The sequence below is a fragment of the Colias croceus genome, chromosome 2 (assembly GCF_905220415.1).
Source record: "Colias croceus chromosome 2, ilColCroc2.1".
Classification (NCBI taxonomy): Eukaryota; Metazoa; Arthropoda; class Insecta; order Lepidoptera; family Pieridae; genus Colias; species Colias croceus.
The window spans coordinates 10,920,629-10,941,276 of record NC_059538.1 but is presented as its reverse complement, the minus strand read 5'-3'; the positions used below and the strand labels follow the sequence as shown (position 1 = coordinate 10,941,276).

At 36.7% G+C, this 20,648-nt stretch overlaps 1 protein-coding gene across 1 annotated transcript; it reads right to left on the bottom strand.

Moving 5' to 3' along the window:
• Nucleotides 1-2,663: 2,663 nt before the first annotated feature.
• On the bottom strand, nucleotides 2,664-17,519 carry LOC123700544 (wiskott-Aldrich syndrome protein-like). The gene is made up of 6 exons (XM_045647792.1): nucleotides 17,372-17,519; nucleotides 8,577-8,804; nucleotides 7,305-7,404; nucleotides 3,840-3,998; nucleotides 3,161-3,277; nucleotides 2,664-2,788 (listed from the first exon to the last, which is right to left on the bottom strand). Exons 1-6 carry the CDS (start codon nucleotides 17,456-17,458, stop codon nucleotides 2,664-2,666), a joined length of 816 nt encoding a protein of 271 aa, XP_045503748.1. The 5' UTR covers nucleotides 17,459-17,519.
• Nucleotides 17,520-20,648: the final 3,129 nt, after the last annotated feature.

The window sequence follows — 20,648 nt, the reverse complement described above, 5'->3', positions numbered from 1 at the left end:
ACAAACTGACATTTATTAAAGAAAGCCACGCGATCTATACTTTGGCGAGTAAAAACTTATTTAAATAAGTTTATATTAAATCCCCAAAAGATGGCATCGCACTTTCCGAAGTTTTTGCAAAGTGAATAAAGATATTTAAATAAATGGAAATTATTCTTTAAACATTGTTTTATTTTAATAGATCGAATGCATGTCTTACTTTTTTTCAAATTCCAATAAATAATTTTGCGATTTCAATCGCTTCATATGGTATCAAATTAATAAACTTGCAACATCTTCTGAAAGCTTCTCAGTGTTGTCCTATATGAAATCAATGCAGTAAAATAAGGCAAATGAAAACCTTTCTTTATTCAAAGTTTAAATGAATTAGAACAATAATCTCAGATTTTTAATTCAGTACCTATCTTATCTAGAACTATAATTATTCAGGAAAATATTTTACATAAAAAAATAGTGCGTCTAACTAAATAAAATACTGAAAACGTCTTATTTAATTTACATGAAAAGTGTTAAATATGATTTATTAATTGGTAACATTGACTAACTTTTTTTTTGTAATTTGTATTTGATAATTCTGTCATAAAATGGCGGCGACTATACGTGAACGGTGAAGTTTATTTACGTTAAAATTACTTAATTAGTTCATTTTGTTGATAATCGTGTGAAGTTTATAGTTCTCGTGAAAGTGTGGTGAAAGTGCGTTGAATCGAGCCCTACGTTCAGGCTTTCAAAACGTTTTACTGAAAATTATGTGCACGGACAGTTTTGTTTTAGATAAGTACTTAAAAATATGTAATATTACAATATGTGAAAGCATTTAAAAAATAAAGAACTAATTTCTTTTATTGTCGTTTTCTTCATTATCCTTAGTAAGTACTTCAATTTGTTTTAAGAAATTTGACTGAATTATACCTATTTAGCACTTCCAAATATCTCATTTTTAAAGACTCCGTATTTATATTCATATAATGAAACTAATATAAATACTAATTATATAAGCTAATTATCTTGTAATTATTACAACTGAAAAGTTTTTTTTTAAATCACCTAAATCTTTAAAAACCATCCATTTTGTAATCATTTAGATCTTAGTCTTATTTCTAAAATGTTGAAAATAAATGATAATAAATCAGTTGTAGGTATTCTCTGAAACAATATCGCTCTCCTATTTCAATAACGACGCAAATATAATATGTGAGCATTTATTCCAGGCACATTATTTTTGCCTGAAATGATTATTCAAATTAAATTGCGTCGTTATTTATAGAAGAGTAGTGATAAAAAAAATATACCTACTACCTATGTATATTAACGTATATATGTATGTAGGTATATGGAATTAGTTCTAACCCCAAAATCCAGAGGGCTCATTGTCGCCAGTCAAAGTCAAATAGGTTGGCCTTCATATGCTTCAAGAGGGCTCTCTATGCCCTATTATACATTATACTCTTTGGTCAGGCATCCGCCCCGGAATGGCGCGAAAGGATGCGGGTTCGTGTCCCGCCTCGTGATCGAATTTTTTCTATTCTTTATAAAATATTAACGAAATTTTTTCAAACTTCCGTCCTTATTGCACATTAAAAAAAATGTTTAAATAATTGTCGGTAAAATTTTACGCTTCGTGGAGCCCTTCATTTAAATATACTTAACAAAGTCGCGCCATAAAAGTTTAAAAAATTTTAATACTTTGTTTATAATAATTTTTTCAAGTTAACAAAAAACTAGAAATTTCTTTTTTTGTAGTTTTATGTTCAAGTTCAAGTTCAATAAAAAATTTTTTAATGTGCAATAAGGATGGAAGTTTGTTGCAACTTAATTTGTTTATAACTTTTGCAATTTTTTGTGTGCTAATAAATATTTCCGATACATTTTTCTAGACGTCAATTGGTAAGCGCATAACTCGAGAACGGCTGAACCGATTTCGATAATTCTTTTTTTATTATATTCCTTGAAGTACGAGGATGGTTCTTATGAAGAGAAAACGTAAACATGTACCACGGGCGAAGCCGGGGCGGACCGCTAGTATATAATAAAATCGTAGTCAAAACTGTACATTGTTTTTTTTAAGAATTTGGATCGGGGCGTGATCTACAATCGATATAGAAGCCAAAAAGACAGTTTAGAATTTTTGTCTGTTTGTCAGCATGTATGTCCGGGATAAACTCAAAAAGTACTTTACTTCAAAATTTGCATTAATATTACTAACAGATCGGGTCAATATATAGGCTATATAATATCATCATTATGATTAGTGCTACTCGGACGTCGTGAAACTCGCACTTGAAGTTACGGGTCACTTTAACTGGCGATTAGCCTACTCGACACTTTACTTGAGGGTGGTGAAACAGGCCCTTAGACCAACAGGAGCGAAGCAATACGGGTATAACCACAGAACTATATCGATATAGTTCTGTGGGTATAACCATCGGGTAAGTTTGTGAGGATGGGTGTTTGTGTGTGTATGTTTGTTTCTCTTTCACGCAAATTCTACTGAACCGATTACAATGAAATTTAGCACACATATAGAGAGTAACTTGGATTAACACATAGGATAGGTTTTATCCCGGAAATCCTATGGGAACGGCAATTATGCGGGATTTTCTTTGAAAACGCGAAAGGGCGAAGCCGCCGGCGGAAACCTAGTCTATAATAAATGTATGAGCTTATTTACCTTTATCAGCATCCCATCCTACATGCGATATATGCTTGAAGTCTAGCGGCGCGCCGATGTCTGCCTTTGTGAGTTTTCGCGCTTTCTGTTTCTTGCCTTTCAATGTATATCCACTGCCTGTAAACGGATAATTATTATTTATAGTGATTACTTAGAAATCTCTGTTTTAATAATCATTCATCATAGTATAAGAGAACACCCTTTTTTCAGTTTCGATTATATCGATATAGTTCTGTGGGTATAACCACCGGGTAAGTTTGTGAGGATGGATGTTTGTGTGTGTATGTTTGTTTCTCTTTCACGCAAATTCTACTGAACCGATTACAATGAAATTTAGCACACATATAGAGAGTAACTTGGATTAACACATAGGATAGGTTTTATCCCGGAAATCCTATGGGAACGGCAATTATGCGGAATTTTCTTTGAAAACGCGAAAGGGCGAAGCCGCCGGCGGAAACCTAGTCTATAATAAATCTGCTTATTTACCTTTATCAGCATCCCATCCTACATGCGATATATGCTTGAAGTCTTGCGGCGCGCCGATGTCTGCCTTTGTGAGTTTTCGCGCTTTCTGTTTCTTGCCTTTCAATGTATATCCACTGCCTGTAAACGGATAATTATTATTTATAGTGATTACTTAGAAATCTCTGTTTTAATGATCATTCATCATAGTATAAGAGAACACCCTTTTTTCAGTTTCTATATGAGCGGGCAAACAAGCTTATGTTTCGCCTGATTGAATGCGAATACAACTGTTTATGAGCATTAAAAGTACACAAAAAAAGACGTGTAAAAGACGTGTGGCACTCGGGGACTGCTGCGGTAAAGCTATTGCATAGCATGCCTGCAAGCCACACCTCCGTGCCCGTCGGAGTGGGGAGCGTGAGGTTTTTTTTCGTTACGGAATTTCTGGATTCGGTCCCCGCGCTCAAGGCCCGCGATAGAAGCTATGCAATAGCTTCATATTATTCTTGGCTTGTTTGGTTGCTATTTGGTAATCTATCATTAGCCTGTAGAATATTCATTATCATTATTCATTCATTTAGTTCTTATAAATCTTCATTCTATTTCATTACCTATATAGGTTCGGTGTGGAGACGAAGCTGTTTGCACGCTATCTACGCTCTATGGGAAATAATATCAATAAATAAGACTAAAAGCTCACCAGAAACTGTATTGCTCTTGACTTGCGCGGGCGCAGGTACGGGCGTTGCGACGGGCGGCATGTGCGTGTGTGCTACGCCGTTCACGCGAGCGGATAAGTTCGGCGTGCTCGAGGCCGAGCTGTTAGCGCGCGATGCTAGCATGGAACGCTGTCTACGTTCTATGGAGATAATAATAATAATTAAGCCTTTTATTTCCCATCATATTGCAAGTATAATAATTACTTATTTAATACTTATAAGCTATACATTATGATGTTTAAAAAAAAAAAGCGTGTGTGCCGAGCACACGTGTCAAACATTTTTTCAATTAGACTTCTTATAAAAGCACTTTGAATCGTCATAACATTATATAAAATGTTAAATGTTAATGTTAAAAAAGTTATGTTATGACATGTGTCCGAAGTGAAACTTCTTTGGCAAGATTCAAAGATAACAAAATCGTTGCCTAACTCCATGACGTGACGGTATTGTCATGACGCTATCTTGATACCCTCAATGCGCCTAAAGAAGTTTCACTTCAAAAATGTTTACATGCATCATTATACCAGCGAAAATTAACGGTTACCTAATTGTATAGCGTCTTTTAACACGTAACTAATAAGAGTAATCTATATATCCCACCAAAAACATAAATGTAAAAATTGGAGCCGAGTACAATCGTTGACTTAATTTGAAACAAAAAGAAATGAGATCTAAATGTGTGCCAAGTTCTGTAGACAGTCCAGAAATTTATTTACAAAGATGTATTGAGTTCTTAGGTGAACTGAAAACTCAATTGTTTTATTTTCTCTTAGAGAACAACGTTTATTCCAAAATATAATAATAAAAGGCATAGGGATGTGACGACCCCATCGCCCCCGGTTGGCATATCTACAATAGATATCCCAACCGTGCAGTCAGTCACCCTGCAGGGCACCTTGTGGCGAGGTGTCGGGGAGTAGCGACCCCGCGGGAACCGAGCGCTCCCGGGGGAGGTCCCTGTCCTCACCTCTGGGCTGTCCCGGTGGCAGTTCGGAGTGAACAATGACGAGGTTCAGGATCCCCTACCTCTGGCTTGCCTTTGTTGGCCGTCCAGGGTGGAGCCGCTAGAGCTATACGCTCGGGGGTGGAAGTGTCTAATGGCGTAATAGCGGGGAAACCCGCTCCGGGCCCGCGGGCCCGCGATGGTGAAACCGGTGCCGCACCTCTCTACACCCCCAGCCGTTCAGCTGATGTTGCCCCCTTGTTGCCATTATCGGTAACCTTTTTGGGAGCCCATCGACCGAACTGGCGAGTCACCGTCTGCCATAATTTTCAATTTTTAATATTGAAAAGGCAGACGTCCATAGTCCCCATAGACCCAATATACCATCTAACACCCCCTTCCATAACCCAGTTTTATTCATTTCCATTTTTCTGCAATAGTTCTACATTGGCCGCGGTCTGCCCAGGGCTGTATCTCTATAGTGCAGCCATGGGCATGCTGCGGCTGGTTTCCCACAACACATTAAATTCTCTAAAGGGCCTCTGCGTGTTGGACCTGTGTCCCCACGTAAGCCTTCCAAAGGACCGGGTATCATCCTTACGGCGATACCCCGTGTATTATGGAGAGAGACGTAAGTAATAATAAACCCCGCAGGGCACCTTGTGGCGAGGTGTCGGGGAGTAGCGACCCCGCGGGAACCGAGCGCTCCCGGGGGAGGTCCCTGTCCTCACCTCTGGGCTGTCCCGGTGGCAGTTCGGAGTGAACAATGACGAGGTTCAGGATCCCCCACCTCTGGCTTGCCTTTGTTGGCCGTCAAGAGTGGAGCCGCCAGAGCTATATTATGCTCGGGGGTGGAAGTGTCTAATGGTGTAATAGCGGAGAAACCCGCTCCGGGCCTGCGGGCCCGCGATGGTGAAACCGGTGCCGCACCTCTCTACACCCCCAGCCGCTCAGCTGATGTTGCCCCCTTGTTGCCATTTTCGGCAACCTTTTTGGGAGCCCATCGACCGAGCTGGCGAGTCACCGTCTGCCATCACTTTAAATTTTTAATATTGAAAAGACAGACTCCATAGTCCCCATAGACCCAACCTACCGATCCACTGAACACCTCCTTCCATAACCCAGATTTTTAATTCCCATATTTTACAATAGTCCTGTATCGGCCGCGGACTGCCCAGGGCTGTATCTCTATAGTGCAGTCATGGGCAGGCTGCGGCTGGTGTCCCAAAACACATTAAAACGGCCCACGTAAGCCTCCCAAAAGACCGGGTATCTTCTTTCTGGTGGTACCCGTGTATTATGGAGAGAAACATAATAATAAGGGCGTAGGGATGTGACGACCCCAGCGCCCACGGTTGGAATATCTGTTGTCTACGTGACAACAGATATTCCACCCGTGCAATCAGTAAACCCGCAGGACACCTTGTGGCGGGGTGTCGGGTAGGAGCGACCCCGCGGGAACCGAGTGCTCCCGGGGGGAGGCCCCTGTCTTCATCTCCGGCTTGCCTTCACCGGCCGGTCGGAGTGAAGCCTGACGAGGACAGGACCCCCACCTCTGGCTTGCCTTAACCGGCCAGCCAGAGTGGAGTCGCGAGAGCTTTTAGCTCGAAGGGTGGATGCGAATCGTAAGTGGCGAGTGGGCACGTGATGCTGGACCCTCAGGGAGCGCGTGATCGTAGTTTAAAGTCCAGGGACGCCTCTCCACCCTTAGCTGCTCACAATATGTTGCCCCCTTGTCGCACTATTGCAGCGACTTATTTCGGGGGCCCATATAGTGAGAGGGCGAGTCACCACCTGCCAACAAATTTTTACTTCCCTTAAGTAGAAAGGCAGGTGCCATAGTTTCCATAGTCCCCAATTCCAGTCCATGTAGCATCCCATTCCATAGCCCGGTTTATTTTGCTTCCATTTCTCACAATAGTCCTATATCGGCCGCAGACTGCCTAGGACTGTATCTCTATAGTGCAGTCATGGGCAGGCTGCGGCTGGTGTCCCACAACACAGTAAAATTTTCGAAAGGGCCTCTGCGTGTTGGATCCATGTCCCCACGTAAGCCTTCCAAAGGTCCGGGTACCGTCCTTCTGGTGGTACCCGAGTATTATGGAACCGAGAAACATAATAATACTTAATAAAAACATTTATTGACAACAAACACACCACACAGATAAAAAAACAAACATAATTAAAAAAAAGAAAACAAAAAAACCAATAGAACTTAAAAACTAATAAAACTTACTTAAAACAAAACAAATAAAATAATATAAAAAACCTTATAACTAAACTTAATAAATATAACTAAAAACGGGCAGCGTTGGGCGAGTAGAGGCAATCACGATAGTGTAGAGGGCCTAAATGTCTATAATCGGCCGCCATTGCAGACGTTTATTCATAATCGTAATGGCGGCAAACATCGACGATCATTTTTTAGGCCAACGCTGCCCATTGTGAAGAGGGCCCATAACACAGACTCTTCAGACATTGAAAGTTAAAGACAACGTACCTTCCCGCCTCTGTTTCCGCAGTTCGATTTTCTCGATAAGTATGTTCCTGAGCACTCTGGCTTCATCTTCGTTGGCGAAGTTGAACGCTGTCATGTATTCCTGGAAATTAGTTTTAAATAGATTAATCCCACCAAAAACATTTTCATGTAAAATGTTGCCAAGACGAGCCCATATGACTCGCACTGTCAAAAACTCATCAGATCTCATGTAGAGCCAAGCTTCTAACACTACACGCCCTAACTCTACAAGGCCTAACTAGCAAAATTTTTATCGTAAATACTTTTAGAGTAATTTTGATCAAATATCGTTATTAAACAAATCAAATTCCTATCCTGCCTAACGATATAACGTATAGATAGGAAAAAACATTCATGTTAGCTTGTAGTAGACAATTTCTGCTGTTTAACTATATTTGAGAATCCCGAAAACTTGACACAAAAAAGGTGCCAATTCTTATTAACAATACAATTTACTTTATACTGTTATCTACAGTGTCTAATAAATATATACGACAGACGAAATTTTAAGATGCATAATATCGGATATACATATTGTGCAGACACGATTCACGAAACGAATCGGTAACGGAGTATCGTGCGATGAGTCAATGATCCAAATATCGGCTTTTGTATCACACATTCAATTAAAATTATGATTTACAGCAATGCTACATTCCTATTTCGGCGATATTTAAAGCAGTTTTTTTTTCAGATAATATGTTAAAGATGAAATTAAATTACTACGTAAATTATAGCTGATTGTATACCAGAAACTAATTAATGACGTTCTGGGTAACGTCATTAGACCATCCTAGTTTTCCTGTTATCGTGAAGTTAATTATGACCTATTTATTACGTTGCAGCTTACAGCTAACCACATATTAAAAGCATCATAACGGGAAGCCGGAAATCAAACATGTCGTAACTCAAACAAGGCCTGAGCAAAATGCTGTTTACGTTTAATTCATTATGAGCTAGCGCGCAAGAGCAACTTTTGTCTCCGCAACTATTTTGTCTCTTCCATCAACTCCATGGGCTAGTAAGAAAGTGCGCGCACGTAGCGACGCAACTCCCCATAGAGTTGATGGGAGAGACAAAATAGTTGCGGAGCCAAAAGTTGCTCTTGCGCGCTAGCTCTAACAATACGAATAAAAACTAATAGTAATAACGATGTGAGTAAAATTTTTTCACTGGACAGGATTGAAAACTGATATCCCAAATTTTAAATCAGGATTTAACTACTGCAGTAATAATAGTTTCTGCGATTCTTACCTCAGCTTCAAACGTATGTAGATACGGTCTTGGACTCTTATACTCTATCTGCATATACACCTCATGTTCCCATATCATCATCTTCCTGTATAAGCAATAGATCCTGAAGAAGTACGATCGTTTGCTGTTGTCCTTTATCAGGCAGAGCACACCTGTGTCCTTTTTCTTCCATTCTGTGTGGCCTGGCCCTTCCGTGGTGAAAAGCTGTACTACGGCAGTCGCTAGACTCTGCAATAAAAATGATTGAATTAAAAAAAAAATAGCCATATTCCAACCAGTAGTCCATTGAATAAAAAGTTCTAGAGTGCGTGAGTTAGTAACGTAAGATGTTTCTTCGGAAACATGTCAAGAGTCCCTAGGTACCTAATAAACATAATAAAATCCCGGGACACTAGGAGGAGCCCCGGAGTAAGCGCGGATCCAGGGGGGGTAGATAATTTTATGGCCTTTCAACTTTTCCTTGAAAGTTTTTCTCTAACATGTACCGTTTTTGAGATTTAAGGGAAAAATGAAAAAATAGACCCATAACATAAATGTAAAAATTGGAGCCGAGTTCAATCGTTGACTTAATTTGCCAAAAAAAGAAATGAGATCTAAATGTGTGCCAAGTTCTGCAGACAGTCCAGAAATTTATTTACAAAGATGTATTAAGTTCTTAGGTTGACTGAAAACTCAATTGTTTTATTTTCCCTTAGAGAACAATGTTTATTCCAAAATATAACTTTTTTAATTTGAATAATATAATTATTTTCACAAAGCAAACAACTAATGACCTATTGAACCCCATAATTTGATGAGGCTAGTTTTTAGAACCTCACAAAATATAAACAGTAGGTATGTAAAACTGAGTGTGATGTCAGAGGCGCATCGAATCTACAGATGTTTCGCGCTAAAATATGTAAACTTCATTAATCTATATCTCAGTCATTTATTGATGGATTTCAATTTTTTTTTCTGTCACTGATTAGTTTTGATCTATATTTTAACACTATTATGGTGAATATAATATTTTCTATTTTTATAAACTTTTCCATTTTTCCATACAAACAAAATTAATGTCATTGAAAAAAAAATTAAATACAGATAAATTCAGTATTTTCTGATTTTTTCCTTTGTACACTCACTATTACCTAGTTGATTACAAAATTTGAACTTTCTAGGTCATCTGGAAGTGGGTTAGGTTTTGTATATGTCTATAAGTCAGTCAGTCTTAAAAATTGCGATTTTTGGATATTAATATCTACGCAACTGTTTAATCTGTATTTATGAAATTTAAGTTTCTTGTTTATCTTGAGGTCCTCTTGATATGTACCAAATTTGGTTTATTTAACTTAAATAGTTTTTGAGTTATAAGGGGGTGAAAAGTGGCTCGAAATGGTTCGTGTAAATATACACACGGCTGCTGCTCGCCAGTTCTCTTCGCTTGAACTCGGCTGGACACGCTGCCGCGTGTCTAGATGTCAGAGGCGCATCGAATCTACAGATGTTTCATGCTAAAATATGTATCTAAACTTCAATAATCTATATCTCAGTCATTTATTGATGGATTTCAAAATTTTTTCGGCCACTGATTAGTTTTGATCTATTTTTTAAGACTAGTAAGGTGAATATAATATTTTCTATTTTTATAAACTTTTCCATTTTTCCATACAAACAAAATTAATGTCATTGAAAAAAAAATAAATACAGATAAATTCAGTATTTTCTGATTTTTTCCTTTGTACACTCACTATTACCTAGTTGATTACAAAATTTGAACTTTCTAGTTCATCTGGAAGTGGGTTAGGTTTTGTATATATCTATGAGTCAGTCAGTCTTAAAAATTGCGATTTTTGGATATTAATATCTACGCAACTGTTTAATCTGTATTTATGAAATTTAAGGTTCTTGTTTATCTTGAGGTCCTCTTGATATGTACCAAATTTGGTTTATTTAACTTAAATAGTTTTCGAGTTATAAGGGGGTGAAAAGTGGCTCGAAATGGTTCGTGTAAATATAGGTACACACGGCTGCTGCTCGCCAGTTCTCTTCGCTTGAACTTGGCTTGAAACGCTGCCGCGTGTCTAGATAATAGTTTTTCTTGACCAAATGAACCTGGCACAAACAATAATTGTTCAAATATGCTGTTCCTTTTTTTTAAATGTTCCTATCTATTTATACGATAAACTTTCCTGGTTAGGTGGCTCAGATTCATCTTATAAAACTAGAAACACCTCAATCAAATTATCGGTACCCGAGCATCATACGACAGCTTTTCGAGGCAGCTTTCGTTACAGCGCAACGAAATGCTGGAACAATTTGCCTCCTCTTCTGCGGGATACAAAAACAATAACCACATTCCGTCTAAAATATAGGCGATTTGTTTTACAGCAACAGGTCCAACAACTTTCGGTGCGTCTGTAACGAACTTAATACAATTAACTAAATAGACTGTGCTAATAGTATAATATTATGTGTGTGAAAATGTCCTGAAATATTAATTTATTTTATTTTATTTATTTCATTTAACTTATTATGTTTTATTTAAAGTTTTTTTTCATGTACGTTATCTATAAAGATAACCTTAGGTTATCTTTATAGATAACCTAGGTTAGGTTATATATATAATATAAGCGTATTTTATTTTTATGTACCTAAGTTATGGTGACCTTATTTAAGTGAAACTTTTATTACATCGTCTCAAACTTTCTGGTCTGTGTAGCGCATGTCGCGTGACGTACGATACGTACGATAATTATCGTACAAATACGATAATTTTTAGTTAAATGTCTATAGTGTGAAAAAAAGTTTCACTTTTACCGTGGTTTCATAAAACCACACAACATTTTTAACCGACTTCAAAAAAAAGGGAGGAGGTTATCAATTCGGCCGGTATATTTTTTTTTTTTTTTTTTTTTATGTATGTACACCGATTACTCCGAGGTTTCTGAACCGATTTACGTGATTCTTTTTTTGTTCGATGCGGAATGGTGTCGAATTGGTCCCATAAAAATTTTATTCGGATAGGCCCAGTAGTTTTTATTTTATGAGCATTTTTGTCTGTAGGTATTTGTAAATTTTGCAAGTGCAAGTTTGAAGTCGGTTGTTTTTAACGCAGTTATCACTTGTTATTTATCCGTATCATGTATCCACAAATTATATTTAATATATTATTTTTAATTCTATTTAACATGCATTCATTTAAATCTTTGGGGGAGGCCTATGTCCTGCAGTGGACGTCCTAAAAGGCTGGAACAGAACGGAACATGCAAAGCGGCTGACAATCTGGATGTCGGAAGGGTGTCACTGAAAATCAGTGCTGAGGCGTTATGCCTCAGGTATCCTGAGTGGCATCCTTTTTTGGCGCACGCAACCTCACATATTTTGATGGTTTTATTATTATTTATTAAAGTGAAACTTTTATTACATCGTCTCAAACTTTTTGGTCTGTGTAGCGCATGTCGCGTGTATCGCGGCTGCCGAGTAGGTATACCTACTCGGCACGCGACATGCGCTACACAAAGCAGTGTTCGGAACCGTTCGAACAGTTTCACTTTTACCGTGGTTTCATAAAACCACACAACATTTTTTTTTGTTTTAGGTACTTTACTTTATTTTTTTTCTTATTTTTTTAACTTCGAACGTTGTAATGTTTATTATGTGTGTTGAAATAAATGATTTCTTTCTTTCTTTCTTTCTAAATGAAATGCAACTTTTTTGTACTCAATAAATTTTATATACAAATCCATATTAGACTACAAGCCCGCACAGGAAAAAAATATGGGTCAAATGAACCACCAGGGGACATATCTAGAACGATAGAAGAGCATAAAATAATAAGATTCATCACTATGCCGTCACTTGTAAGCTGTCCAACTGAGTGCAGATGAGAATTGAAAAGTACAGGTAGACTCGGTAAATTTTGGTCATATATTTTTGTACGGCATTCTTAACCATCGATAGATCCATTAAAAATAATAAGAAACCGCTCAGTGCCGTACAAAAATGGTGGTCCACAAAGTCGGAATTTTTATTTAAATTCCGAGAGTTACCGAGGGTAAATTTGGTCATTTGACCATGTACGGCATCTGTGTCATACTATGCCTATACTGCTTTTAATCCATTATTCCGCGACGCCGTACAAAAATCATGGGGATAAGGGGAAAAAATCGAGAGTTGCAATCCCCTCTCTTTCCCCACTCCAGGGGGTCATTTGACTAAGTACGGCTTCGGTTCCAGAACATTATCTAGCACTCAAAAGTACTATTAAAAGCAATGCCGTCAAAAAATAATTGTTCTTTTAAATGTATACCAATAATCATCTTAATTTCATCGAATTCTTGATATAAAGAGCTGTAAGGTCATTTGACCCTGTACGGGAACTTTTTTTTTAATATGATATTGTAAAATTCAATTGTTGTATAGTATTGCCGTTCAAAAGAAACCGTTCTAAAAAAAGTTATAGAGAAATGCAAAAACAGAAATTTTGTAAAAGTTTAAACATCGTAGATTAATGAAATATAATAGTTTTCTACACTTTATTCGTTGTTTTAAATAGTATTAACATAGATAAATTAGGAAAAAACGATGCCGTACATTTTTGTGCAGACCACATCTTTTAGGCTGATGAAAGCGACGAAAGCTACAATTTTAAGGGTGCTTTATGGCCATTTGATACAGTACGGCATTAAAATATTTTTACCCAACTACGGCAAAGCAAAAGGAGGGTTATGATTTTGACAGGTCATGTATGTATGTTCATCTATTCCCTCGTAACTTCTAAACTACTTATCAGAATTCGACAAATGACATATCATTAGAAGCGTCTGAATTGTTCACTGGATAACCAGCGACCATCTAGCTAAAGGCTATATGGGGTTTCACAAAATCTAATGTGGCGCCCTCTAGCGGACAAAACATACAGAGTAAAAAATAAAGTTAAGATAAATATACCGTGTTTGGTATCATTTGAAAGCGCTTTACTTGTACATTTTGAATATGTATATATTACTAGCATTTGCTTGTGACTTTACCTGTATTCATGGGCTGATTGCATATAATTCACATCTTTTCGTTCATAGCTTCTTTATTAGTTCATCAATTTAACGGAGTCCATTCCACCTGACTGGTGATAATTACCCACCTCGAGCTTCTTAATATTAATGTATATTTATATTTTATTATCAAAATATAAAGCAAACATTTCGTTATATGGATTTTTTTCTTTTTCAGATTTTTCCCCTTTGAACCAACGAAAATGTACGGCACATGAAAAAATATTATCTATGCATAAAATACTTGAAAAATAAATTTATTTCGTGTTGTGTCAAATGACCCCCTGGAGTGGGGAAAGAGACGGGATTACAACTCTCGATTTTTTCCCCTTGTCCCCATGATTTTTGTACGGCGTTGCGGAATAATGGATTAAAAGCAGTATAGGCATAGTATGACACAGATGCCGTACATGGTCAAATGACCAAATTTACCCTCGGTAACTCTCGGAATTTAAATAAAAATTCCGACTTTGTGGACCACCATTTTTGTACGGCACTGAGCGGTTTCTTATTATTTTTAATGGATCTATCGATGGTTAAGAATGCCGTACAAAAATATATGACCAAAATTTACCGAGTCTACCTGTACTTTTCAATTCTCATCTGCACGTCTCAGTTGGACAGCTTACAAGTGACGGCATAGTGATGAATCTTATTATTTTATGCTCTTCTATCGTTCTAGATATGTCCCCTGGTGGTTCATTTGACCCATATTTTTTTCCTATGCGGGCTTGTAGTCTATATACTGTGAATCATAATCAAGATCATGATAACACGTTGAACGCCAAGCGGCCCACGCATCGGTGGGCGAATCAAGCCAACCCGTTCAGGCTTAGTGGAAATCATTAATGCCGTCATTTTTCGTTAAAGTAAATATCGACACAAAACAATAAAAAATTACTAAATTTAATTTAATTTTATCAATTTTTCGTGATATGTATTTTCTTAAGGAAACTTGTAATCGGTCACCGGTGACCCCCGTGGCCTGGTGATATAAAATCTTGATATTACGTCTGCAGCTGGGGCCGCGGGGTCACCGCGCCGCCCACCCCGCGCGCCCGCGCATCCTTCTCGCGCGATGTAAAGTGCTACAAAGAAATAGCTTCAACCATGGGTAGCAACTAGCAAGATTGCTGAAAATAAGTCACAAAAAGTGATCACTTATTGCGAACAATGTCCCTCCAAACCATCACTTTGCTTACCCTGTTTCAATAAACTTCACTATTAATATGTATTTTTTTATATTTCATTCTATTTTAATATCTAATACTAGCTTTCCGCCGGCGGCTCCGCCCGCGGTTTCAAAGAAAAACTCGCTTAGTACCCGTTCCCGTGGAATTTCCGGGATAAAACCTATCCTATATTACTCGTGGATAATGTAGCTTTCGAATGGTGAAAGAATTTTTAAAATCCGTCCAGTAGTTTATGAGCCTATTCATTACAATCAAACAAACAAACAAAGTTTTCTTCTTAATAATATTAGTGTAGATATATCTTAGGTCATATAATTATTAACCAGTTTTATCCACAAATAAACACAACACAAATTATACATTTTTAGGGTTCCGTACCTCAAAAGGAAAAAACGGAACCCTTATAGGATCACTTTGTTGTCCGTCTGTCCGTCCGTCCGTCTGTCAAGACCCTTTTTCTCAGGAACGCGTGGAGGTTTGAAGCTGAAATTTATATCAATTACTCAGGTCTACTGTCCCTTGAAGCTGTGAAAAAATCAAACTTCTAAGCCAACGCAATCAAAAAATACAGCCGTTTATGCCGCAAATTTTCGACACTTGCAAGGGAATCAAAACCTACAGGGTGCTTCCCGTGAACTCAGAATCTTGAAATTTAGTACGAAGCAACGTCTTATAACATAGATAAAGGAAAAATTACGAAAACCATAAATTTTTAGTTACATCACATAATATATATTTTTTTTTAATAATTTTAAACTTACTACCCATTTCCTCATAAACGCGTAGAGGTATTAAATTGAAATTCATACCAAATACTCAGGTCTATAATACCTTTAAGCTGTAACAAAATCAAACTTCTATGCCAACGCAATCAAAAGAAACAGCAATTTAAGCTGCATATTTTGAAACTCGCAAGTACTCGCAAGGGAATCAAAACCTAAAGGGTACTTCCAGTCGACCTAGGATCTTGAAATTTGGCATGAAGCAATGTTTTATAGCACACATAAAGGAAAAATTCCGAAAACCTTAAATTTTGCAGAAACCTTGCGTGCGCCGAAAACCTTAAACCCTCGGTGCGCGAGTCCGACTCGCACTTGGCCGGTTTTATTTTATTCTGTTTTAGAGCAACCCTAACATCTTCTAAGAAATTCGCTGTAATTTTTTGTTTTTCTCTAAATATTATAAAACCAAGCTGTTTTGGTCGTTGAACAGGGCCACGCGGGTCACATCTTTACCATTTTTATTCAATATTAATGCCCCGTGGCTTGCCACGGTTTAATATTGAATGGTGTTCACATTGATTACTTTTCATTCACATTCACATTGAATGAAAAGTAATCAATTCACATTGATTACATTGATCACATTGATTACGTTGATTACTTGTAATCAACGTTTGATGTGAACACCTCGCTCCGGTCACGGGTGTCCTCCGTGGCCCGAACAGTTCAATACAGGGTGGCCCACCGGTGTCCCCTGTGGCCCAAATGACTAACTGCCATTATTTGCTCGGCGTTTAACGTTTTAATTTTCTTATGAACATACATCATTGATAACATATATTTTTGTGTTATTAGTTATATATATCATTATAGGTAGGTATGTATATTAAATTCCACAGATAAATTATTTGAAATTGTTTTCATTAGGTACAGTTTTAAGGTTTCCATTTTCTATGACTAACTAAGATATACACAGACAAACTGCATGTGCAGTTTTGTGGGACTTAGACTTAAGTTATTGTTAGTAATAATTTGTAATAATAATTTCAATAAAAAAAAAAAAAAAAAAAAAAAAAAAACAAATAAAAAATATATAATTCATAATTTTATGGAGTAACTAACTAGCTTACCGCCCGCGGCTTCGCCCGCTTTGTCTAAAACCTAATAAATTATATACTAAAACCTTCCTCTTGAATCACTTTATCTATTTAAAAAAACCGCATCAAAATCCGTTGCGTAGTTTTAAAGATTTAAGCATACAAAGGGACATAAGGACATAGGGACATAGGGACAGAGAAAGCGACTTTGTTTTATACTATGTAGTGATGATGAATATTAAATATTTAATTACGATCTTTTTGGCAAACATAATATAAGTGATCATTATCAATCCATACAATATAAAGTTAATGACCACTGTGATTCATACATACTTGTTGGGCAGAATGGAAAGTGGGATGGCAATAATATTTTTTAATAAAATACTTTTATCAGTATAAAAGAAAAATAAAAACCCACATACAGTTATGTGGGTTTTTTATTTTTCATTAGTGTGAAATAAAGATAGATTTACAAGAAAGAATAAATTTTACATCAATTAGTCTGAAAAATCATAAAGGCCTTCATAAAAAGGCATTCATAAATTAATTAAATTTTAGACACAAAATAAGTTTGAAACAAAACTTCAAATACCTAATTAATTGATTCATAATTACTAATGTGAAAAGTGGTAAAAATACGTCGCATTTTTTTTTCTTTATCGAAACCAACTGATAATCGCCAGATAGGGTGTGATATGTAATCTGTAGCTTGAATTCAAAGGACACATTTTTTTTCGTACAACTCACCTGACATTTTGGACCTATGAGACTAAACACCTGTTCGTTCTCTTCCCGAGACAATAGGACGCTCGGCCTGTTCTCACCTCTCGGCATTCTGCTTGTTGTTTTTATAAAACACTCATAAAATCACTTTAAATAGGCACAGCCATACATATTGTTCTTAGATCATTAAGTAATGGATGGAGTACGTTCGCAAATGTTCTAACTAAACTTTCTGCTGATTTTGGTGCGGGAAGGGTAACTCACACTATGAAACACAATCACACATTCACAAAAATAATTTGTGTCACGAAAGTTGTAAAAATTTACGACCTTGCGACGAGTTTTGAAATTCAACTCTATTACTAAGATCATAAAGATTAAATTTGTATTTCATTCCAAGATAGTCTCGTGAGAGTGCGGTTCAATATCGCGTTCTAAATTCAACTTTATAACTTAGGTCTTAAAGATTAGATTTGTATTTCTTTACAAGATAGTCTCGTAAAGAATGCGGTTCATTATCGCGTTTTAAATTCAACTTTATCTCTTAGTTCATAAAGATTAAATTTGTATATTTTCTTTCCATGATAGTCTCGTGGGGCCGCATCAATGATCGAGTAAACATGACTTGATCATATCGCTAAACGATAGTCGATACATCGACGATTATTATAAACTAGCTGTTGCCCGCGACTTCGTCCGCGATTACGTCGTTTTTCGTCATTCGTCGTTTAAAAAAAATACGTGACACTTTATTTTTGAATGTTCTATCCTTGTTCTATCAGCCAAATAATCTACAGAAAACTTGTGAAACGATGTTTTATCTTTTTTGTTTTTGTTTTCGGGTACAAATTTTACAGCGTTTTATTAACACAAGACAGCATTTTTTTACTAAAATTGCAAAAGCTTTTTGACGTATTGCATGACCTGTGTGCATGACACTATATGCACTATAGCACTGATGCATCTTCTTCTTTTTTGTTTATGGCTTTCCCGATCCCATTATGGACGGATTCTGCCAGTGTCAAGTGTCATGTGCGCCCAGATCAAAATTGATCGTTTAATTCAATGATCGGTTATAAGCAATATAAGGTAGCAACTTGATACTCTGTGCTGAGGAAAAATCACGGAAGAGATTGAGCAGTTCAAATGAGCACTGATGCAGCGTACTTTATTTTGTAATCTAAGCAGCGACGTATTTGCTTTTGATTTCGTATTTTCTTTGACAAGGGCGACGGGCAGTTGTCATGCTCCATCTGTATTTTATTTTGTACCTATGTAATCTAAGTTTGTCCACGCCTAATGTCAAAATGAATCATCTCACCCACAGATCTCACCTATTTATTTTATTAATGTTAATAAGCATTATTATGTATTTTAAAAGGCTATTAGGCAATTAAAATATTAAAGGTATTCATTATATTATAGCGTCAATAATTTATCGTGTATTCATATTATCCATTAGTTTAAGACGAGTGAAAACAAAAAAAATCCAATGGCGGGTTTATTCAAAATTTAAAATTATTTCAAACTGCTAGTGCAAACTGAAAATTTAAAATTATACACCTACTAGTTTTCCTCAAGAATCAAGTTTTTCGTTTGTGAAAATAATGAAAATCGGGACAGTAGTTTTTGAGTTTATCGCAACTCGCAAGAGATGGACATAATATGTGTTGGAGGACTTTGTTTTGAAATATTATTAAGTACCTAGTGAATAGTTCAAGGATGAGTTAGATATTATGACGATTCAGTGAGTCATTCTTTGTTTTTATTAATATGACTAGCTTCCGCCCGCGATTCCGTCCGCGCGGAAAAATTAAGATTAAATTTTTTTCTACGTATTTTTCCGGGATAAAAAGTATCCCATATTATGCCCAGGATAATAAGGTATAATTATACCAAGTTTCATCAAAATCGAACCGTTAGTTTTCACGTGATGCCTTCACATACAGACAGACAGACAGATAGACAAAAATTTTTTGACGTGACAACGTCTTATAATTCGATAAAGCCGGCTGCACGCACAAAAAAACATGACTCATGCGGCGTTACCTCGCTCTGACTCATCTGAGGCGTTCCATGTAAGGCTTGAAGTGCGAGCGAGAGCGCGGAACGAGCGACAAAGAAACACAATCGGACGTTGTCACGTTCAACCTGTGCGTTCAACTATCGTCAGTAAACCGACTTTACGGACAACCAATTTTTTTTAATCACATACCTATTTGGGTTTGGTATCGATCCAGTAACACCCCCTGCTATTTATTTTTTCAATATTTTCAATGTACAAAATTGACCCTTCTACAGATTTATTATATGTATAGATAGATTAATAGAATGTTTAATAATAAATAGCTATACTTATAGATAGGGAGGCGAAGAGGGGAATTCCTGTAATACTCGAGCGTGGCAGTTTAAGATATGAGTAATGAGAGATACCTTAGACCTAATAGAACAACCTTGTTAACTATTTAGCTCTATATGTAGTGACGCGCGCCTAGGATAGACGATCAGATTAGTAAAAAAAAAATCGATAGTCTGCAATACTCGAGCGCGTCAGATTAAGATATTGGGGGTTGATTTTAGTGTTTTAAGACTAAATTTAACTAATCTGATCATAAGTCCTTGACGCCGCCGAGTTATAGGGTCGCGAACTTGTAAAAAAAAACGTTAATCCGGCATTATCGAGCGCGATTTTTTTTATTTTTATTTTGAAGAATATAATCTAAAACTAATCTAAAAAATATAAAATCTGCCGGTTTCCGCATGACCGGAAGTCTGGAGGAGCCATTTCGAAAAACGCGTTGCAGCATATAAGTCGCGAACTTTACTTTTTCCAAAAAAAAAGTTTAAACAAACAAAAAAGGTAATTTTATTTTACAAAAAAATGTCTCTTTTCATTTTTGTTTTTTTACTTGAAGCATCACAAAAACTCAAACTCCCGGTTTTTTCATATCTCGAAAACTAAGGGTGTTAAGAAAAATTGATAATATGAAATAACGATGATTGAAAAAAAGAAACTCACAAACCTTTTTCAGTCAGATTAAGAGAACCCACCAACATTTTTGTCAGATTAAGAAAATATGCTTTCAGGATACCGAGATAAACCTCCCCTATGAAAATCTGACGCGCTCGAGTATTTCAAAAGGACTTTTTTTTCTGCATTTTCAAAAATTCATCGTAACTTATCTTCACGCCGTAATCGTCAGTTTTTTTAAGAGAAGCTTCCTTGGGGCCTACTTAGCACCCCTTCCGAAAATCTGACGCGCTCGAGTAAATTTTTTTTTGTGCATTTTTGACGAATTTA

Excerpts from the sequence above, each read along its gene's own strand:
- LOC123700544 (XM_045647792.1), bottom strand. The coding sequence starts at position 17,458 with ATGCCGAGAGGTGAGAACAGGCCGAGCGTCCTATTGTCTCGGGAAGAG. Across the intron at positions 3,999-7,304 it reads GCGGAAACAGAGGCGGGAAG|AACGTAGACAGCGTTCCATG; the intron begins GTACGTTGTCTT and ends TTATCTCCATAG. Across the intron at positions 3,278-3,839 it reads CAAGAGCAATACAGTTTCTG|GCAGTGGATATACATTGAAA; the intron begins GTGAGCTTTTAG and ends ATCCGTTTACAG.